General features: G+C 48.0%; 1 protein-coding gene across 2 annotated transcripts in view; it reads right to left on the bottom strand.

The window, feature by feature from the left end:
- The window catches only part of SPPL2B (signal peptide peptidase like 2B), a 187,508-nt gene that overhangs the window by 156,905 nt on the left and 23,300 nt on the right, over positions 1–7,303 (bottom strand). For both annotated transcript variants that reach the window (XM_019513196.1, XM_019513195.1), the window contains exon 2: positions 1,121–1,240. In XM_019513196.1, coding sequence (XP_019368741.1) covers positions 1,121–1,240 — 120 coding nt within the window. The remainder of the gene's footprint in view (positions 1–1,120; positions 1,241–7,303) is intronic.

Raw genomic sequence — 7,303 nt, 5'->3', positions numbered from 1 at the left:
TACTAACTGCATGTAGCAGTTCCCTTACCCTCAACCAGCTCAGCTATCCTTCAGCCAAAAACAACTGCCCTGTCAATGGCTGTGAGAGGGTGAACACTGGACTCCACCCCTGCTGCTTGCTGCCGTAAGTGGCAGATACATTTTTCTCTTAAGGGAAGCACCCCAATTCTGGAGGGCTCATTCTGGGGGGAAAAGGTACAGTTGGTATGCAAGTAAATATGGTATTTGGAACTAGGTGATCCTTTTCCATGTTGTTGTATAGTAAACTCTGGTTCTCTAGTTAATTTGTGACTCCAACAAAAATCCAAATACAGGCAAATTATCTAGTTGGAACCAACTACTGGGAGCTGATGATTGAAGGGGGTGCTGGCAGGGGAACTGCAAGAGGTGACAAATTAAACCACTGTGCTAAATTATTCTGTATGTTAATTAACATTCCAAAGAGCATTTTAAATGCTCCCAAGCAGCCATTATTTTCTAAAGAAAAAAAAGTAATGCATTTCCAGAGCTTTTAAAATACTTTCACTACCACACTTCATGAAATTAGTAAGATAAAATAGCCAATTAATATATAAACATGTAACATACTGATGATTATGTACATTTAAAATAAATCATTAACTCTTAGTTTTATTATACCCATTTTCCATTCTTAGCCTTACTTTTCACCTTCCCCCTTTCCTTTCATATGTCAAATAGATTTCCTTTTTTCCATGATCCCCTTACCTCACCATGTCTTCCCTACCTTATATCCTCTTTTCTTCCTTTACCTTCTTCCCCATGTTTCACCTCACCTTTTCACAATATTTTAGTATCAGTCTCCCTAAATCTCCTAGCAAAAGTATGGTATGTAAGTTCAAAGGGGAAAAACGACACTGTCACAACCTTCCTGCAAAAGGTTTAGAAAAAGTGGGGTTCCTTTAGGAAAAGAGGGGTTCATTCCCCAAGCTTTGGGATTCCTACTAGGGCACCATACTTGCATCCCTCCCAAGTCTTAACCTTCTAGTCTAACTAGCAGATGGACAAATAAATTTAGAACCCATATCAGTTCCCTCTTCACACACTAGACAGTCCTGAGTCTTCAAAATATTACTCTTACACCTTAGTCTAGAGTACTTACAGCTTTGCCAAGGTCATGTGGTAAATGGGCCCACTGAGAGTTGAAAAGGATACAGTAGTCCTTCCCTTTACTGCTCCCCTTTTCTGACAGAACATGTACCATGCCATATTCACAGTACACCTGAAAACACAAAACATTTATTTAACAACAATAAGTACAGGTCACTTCCATCATAACAGATCACAGACATACCACTCTTCCCCTCCGCCCCCCACCCAAAAAAGCCCATCAGAGAAGTAGAAAAAAATAGCTACTTGGTTTCTGTATCACTTATTTTTATACAGTGTCACATTTATATTTCTGGCTTACAGGGCTCATAAAACTTCTGAGGTAAAAAACACCTTCCCTGCAAAACGGTTTAGCTGACAACTGACAATGGCCAGCTAAACACCATCTGTCAATTCTGACGTGACCTATGGAATTTAATGTTTCTTTTATATAGCATTCTTTTGCAGGCAAGGTGCATTGATATCAGTACGATGGGATTCATACAGTACCCTGAGAGAGGCAAGCAAACAGTCAACAAGTTCTGTTTCAATTAGGGAACAGCAAGTTCTCTTAGGGCAGGCTTGTCCAACATGCGGCCCGCCAAGGCATTTTCTGAGGCCCGTGGTGCTGCGACGGGAAACAAAAGTAAACACTGTTTACTTTCGTTCCCACCCCTTGTCCCTCCCCCAGCCCCTCAGCAGCTTCCTAATGGCTGCTGAAGGACTGGGGAAGGGACTAGGTTCCCACATGCACCACTTCAGCTTGACGTTGCCGATGTGGCACGTGTGGGAAGAGGAGTAGCCATGTGCCTCTCAGGACAGGATGAGCCCAGCCGGACCAGCAGGGGCTCAGCTGCATTTTCCCCCTACACATGGCTCCACTGCCACTTCTGCTGGCCAGTGCAGACCCGGCCGGGCTTCTGCCATCCCCAGCAGCATGTTGCTCTGGATGGGATGGACCCAGCCGGGTCAGCACCAGCCAGTGCTGGTCCCAAGACAGGTCCCAAGATGGGGGAGCTTGCCAAAACTGGGTAAGTGGCCCTCTACCCAAAATAAGTGCCTGTGCCTACTGTACGCAAATGCATAGAGCCTGGGAAACAAGCAGAAGTCCTTGCACATTCACAAAACTATGACATGATTAGAATAACAGAGACTTGGAGCTCGCTCACATGACTGAAGCATTGCCATGGATGGGTACAAACTGTTCAGGAAGGACAGGCAGGGGAGACAAGGAGGAGTTGCACTTGATGTGACAGAGCCACATGACTGCTCAGAGCTCTGGTATGAACCTGGAGATTGGACTGTTGAGAGTCTCTGGCATAAGGTTACTGGTGAGAGCAACAGAAGGTGATGCCATGGTGGGGGCCTGCTATACACCAGCAGGCCAGAAGGAAGTGGTGGATGAGGCTTTCTTGAAACAGCTGGTGGAAGTTTCCCCAATCACGGGCCCTTGTTCTCATGGGGGACTTCAATCACCCTGATATCTGCTGGGAGGGCAATACAGCAGTGTGCAGACAATCCAGGAAGTTTTTGGTGAGTGTTGGGGACAATTTGCCAGTGCAAGTGCTGGAGCAACCAACTAGAGGCTGTACTGTTCTTGACCTGCTGCTCACATACTGGGAAGAATTAGTTGGGGAACGTAGTAGTGGATGGAAACTTGGGCAGCAGTGATCACGCAATGATTGAGTTCAGGATCTTGAGGGGAAAAAAAGGATAGAGAACAGCAGAGTAAGGACCCTGGACTTCAGAAGAAAATCAGACTTCAACTCACTCAGGGAACTCATGGGCAGGATCCCCTGGAAAGCCAGTCTTAGGGGGAGAAGAGTCCAGGAGAGCTGGCTATACTTTAAAGAAGCCTTACTGAGAGTGCAGGAAGAAGTCATCCAGATGTGCAGGAAGACTAGCAAGTATGGCAGAAGACCAGCTTGCTTTAGCAGGGAACTCTTCAGTAAACTAAATCATAAAAAGGAAGTTTATAACAAGTGGAACAAATAACTAGGGAAGAATACAAGAACATTGCTTGGGAATGAAGGCACGACGTCAGGAAGGCTAAAACACAATTGGAGTTGCAGGTAGCATGGGTAAGAAAGGTTTCTACAAGTATGCCAGTAGCAATTGGAGGATCAGGGAAAGTGTGGGTCACTTACTGAATGGTGGAGGCAACCTTGTGACAGAGGATGCAGAAAAGGCTTAAGTGATGAATGCCTTTTTTGCCTCAGTGTTTACAGGCAAGGTCAGGTCCCAGACTACTGCACCTGGCAGCAGCTTGGGAAGGAGGTGAGCAGCCTTCAGTGGTATAAGAATAGGTTAGGGACTATTCAGAAAAAGCTGCACATATACAGGTCCATGGGGCTGGATGTGATGCACCTGAGGGTAACAAAGGAGTTGGCAGATGCGACTGTAGAGCCATTGGCCATCATCTTTGAAAACTCATGGCAATTAAGTAAGGTCCCAAATGATTGGAAATATTGTGCCCGTACTTAAAGGGATAAAAGGAGGATCCAGGAAACTACAGACCAGTCAGCTTCACCTCAGTCCCTGGAAAAATCATGCATCAGATCCTCAAGGAATCTATTTCTAAGCACTTGGAGGAGAAAAAGGTGATTAGGAACAGTCAGCATGGATTTACCAGGGGCACATCATGCCTGACCAACCTGACTGCCTTCTATGAAGAGATGACTGGCTCTGTGGATGTGGTGCACTGTCATTTTAGCAAGGCTTTTAATAGACTTCCACAACATTCTCCCAGGCAAGCTAAGGAAGTATGGGCTGCATGAATGGACTGTAACATGGATAGAAAACTGGCTGCATCATTGGGCAGTAATCAATGGCTCAATGTCAGCTGGTATCATATGGAGTGCCCCAGGGGTCAGTCCTGGGGCCGGTTTTGTTCAATGTCTTCATCAACGACTTGGAATATGGCATAGAGCAAGGCAGGCAATTATTTCAGGTGGAGGGCCGCTTACCCAGTGTTGGCAAGCTATCGAGGGCCTCATGGGTAGCCCTGCACATTGACAGGTGCCCCATCCCCTGGTCACCACCTTGAGACCAATGTCCCAGGGCCAGCACCAGTGGGGCCCAAAGCGGGGCGCAGGCTGGCAGGGGTCTGTAGAGCTGGGCTGGGCTGCACCAGCAGGGAGAGTGGGGAGCTGGCCCAGCTCCATACAGCCCCTGCCAGCTGGGACCCTGTACTCCTGCTGCCCTGCTCTGGGCCCTGCTGGCACTGGCCCTGGGACACCGGTGTGGGCCCCATGCTCCTGCTGGCTCCCATACCTGCTCACTCCCAGTGCCCCCACAGCCCTGCGGTACAGGCGGGGGGCAGCACGCAGCCCCAACCCCCTGCTCATTGGCAGGGAACGAGCTGGTGCCGAGCACAGGGAAAAAGCAGCTCCTCCCCTGCCCTGTGGCCAGTGCCCCATGCTGCAGCTGCTTGCAGCCCATGCGGGGCTGTCCTGAGCAGGCACAGGCAGCCTCACATGGGCTGTGAGCGGCTGCAGTACAGGGTGCCGGCGGAGCTGCTTTTCCTTGTGCTCAGCACCAGCTTGTAACCCGCCGCCGCTGCCAGCCTGGAACCTGTGCTGGCGGCAGCAGCTACTCAGCGGGGAGGAAAGCACGCCCCCGCTTGCGGCGCTGGGCAGCATTTACTACTGTTGACCACCCAGGCGCAGGAGCATGGGGGCCACACTGGTGTCCCAGGGCCAGCACTGGCAGGAGCATGGGGTCTCAGCAGGCAGGGGCTCTATGGAGCTGGGCCAGCTCCCCCCTCTCCCTGCTGGTGCAGCCCCAAGGGAGAGGAGCTGAGGTGGCCCGGCCCCGAGGACTGAGGCAATGCCCACAGTCCTCTGCTGCTGCCCCCCCTCCCCTCCATCTTACCCAAGTTTCCTGCACTAGTGTAGCCATGAGGAGCCACATGGTCCCAGGCCAGAAGCCCCTGCTAGGCAGGGGCTTCTCGCTGGGAGGGGGCCAGGACAGGCAGGCCCTGCTGTCGCAGGAGCCTGCTGGGGCTTCCCCTGGGTCCTACTGCCCCTGGCTCCTGTCATCTTTGGCAGGAACCAGGGACAACTAAATATTAAATTTTCTAAATTTTTTTTTTTTTTTAGGGGCCCTGCAGGCCAGATAGAATGGCTTAGCGGGGTGCATCTGGCCCACGGGCTGCATTTTGCCCACCCCAGCATAGGATTATGGAGGATCAAGACCCTGTAGCACTACAGTGCACATGAATATGTTAAGCATAGAACACATAACGTAACAGTACAAAAGAGTTCCTTTTTAATTCAGGAATATTTCTGCATTGCTTCTGCCATTTAAAACAGAACCACCCACCCTAAATAGGTAGATAAATCCCATTCACCCACTCAGTCTAAATAAATCGATTCAGAACTTTTCCAACACCCAGGATACAAGGGTGCTTCCCCATGCAGTGGAGAAAACATGTCTTGTAAAACCTTTATAAAGGAGTTCTGAGGAATATCAAAATGCTTTTGTCCGTAAGTTAATCACCACCGACAGACTTGACCTCAAACATTCATGATTCTTTACTAATTTCTTGGACAGTTCAGCACAACTGTTAACATCAGATTCATTACCAAAAGCACAGCCAGAACATTTATAGCAATTTGGCTCCTGGTTTCTTTCTGCATACGTAAAATATCCAATAGCAACAGTTTTTGTGCTAGCTACATTGCTTTGATTGGATCTGCTATCAATTATATCAATAATATGACATAATATAAGCAATATGCACTGTTTCTTAAAGCCTGAAATGATGCTTTTGATTTTTGATTAAATATATTTACTAGATTTATATCCCACTCCATCCAAATGGCACAGAGCAGCATAAAATAAACGATACACAGAGGGGACTCCCCAAACAGGAACCTCCAAACCCAAGAATTCCTACTTCCCCACACTTTCCCCCAACCACTGTCTCTCTGCTCAAACCCCAACACAAGCAAACCTTACCACCAGTCCTAACCACACTACCCAACTGCCAGTTTTATTGTTACAAGAAGGCTTATCTCACCCCATCCCCTACTCCCAAGACCTTTCCCCAAAGCCCACAGGCCCCTTCCTGCAGAGGGGCTGCTGCTCTGACCCCTCCCTGCCACAACTCCCTCTTCTTCCAATAAACGCACCATTAAACCCCAACAAAAAAAGAAACAAAAAGACCCCCAATCCCTGCCTCAATCACCACTTAAGTCCAAAGCTAAAGGACACCCTTTAGTGCAGGGATGGGCAATTACCCTGGCTTGAAGGGCCAGAGTTTTGGTGAGGCATTGAGGTGTCACACCCCTTGGTGACCATTTTGTGACCAGAAGTCACAAGAGAAGCCCCTAGGAGAAGGGAAAGGGGGATAAGGACCAGAGAGCTCTCTCCCTCCTTCAGGTGGCTGCAATGGTGCCCAAGCTGAGCCCCAATGCTGCTTGGAGGGTTGGGGGGAAGTGGGAGAGGGTGGAGTGATATTATGGTGGCAGTTCTTCAATGCAGGAACCCAAACTGACATTTGGACTAACATCTGGCTTTGGAGTCAGATGGACATTTTTAATTTAATGTCACTGTTATAGGCTGAGCAGTTATCACAAAACATTATTCCTCCCCCCTCCTCTGCTCTCATGTATGTCCTGTTGTCATAGCATTCATACGCGATTCACAGAACACTAGCAATTTTCTTCACATTTTTAAAACAGCAGGGATTTTTTTCCTTTTTCCAGTAATCAGTGCCTATAGTTTCTCACTGCCACCCATACCATCAGCAAGCAATACTCTCAACCTTTCTTTTGTTGTTTCCTAAAATAGCAAGTCACATGAGAGCCTTTAAATGACACTGAAACCACTGGAAGACCTTCTAGTGCAAACCAGATTTGATTGAAAATGTGTGAAGGAACATATTCTTTGATGAGTTCTGACAAAACTTCAACAAGCCATTCCTTAGCTATAAAATAATTAGTATCTTGCCACTATCCAAGCTGCTTCTTGAATCTAAGCAAATTGTGTTCATCTTTCTAGACATCCCTTTGTTTCTTTACTAATCAGAAACGCCTAAATTGTGTGCTGTCAATAGGAGGTTCCATCAACACGGATTGCTTATCTGCTATACCAGGGGTTTTCAACCTTTTTTTAGTAGGTGTATCCCCAGCACATGTACCCTAGTAGCTGTGCCCCCCCCAGTGTGTGGGGTGGGGGGGTGGGGGATGCA

Source organism: Gavialis gangeticus, unplaced genomic scaffold, assembly GCF_001723915.1.
Source record: "Gavialis gangeticus isolate Ggan-Ray unplaced genomic scaffold, GavGan_comp1, whole genome shotgun sequence".
Lineage (NCBI taxonomy): Eukaryota > Metazoa > Chordata > Crocodylia > Gavialidae > Gavialis > Gavialis gangeticus.
The sequence above is the reverse complement of the archived record's forward strand: the minus strand, read 5'-3'. Positions and strand labels throughout refer to the sequence as shown.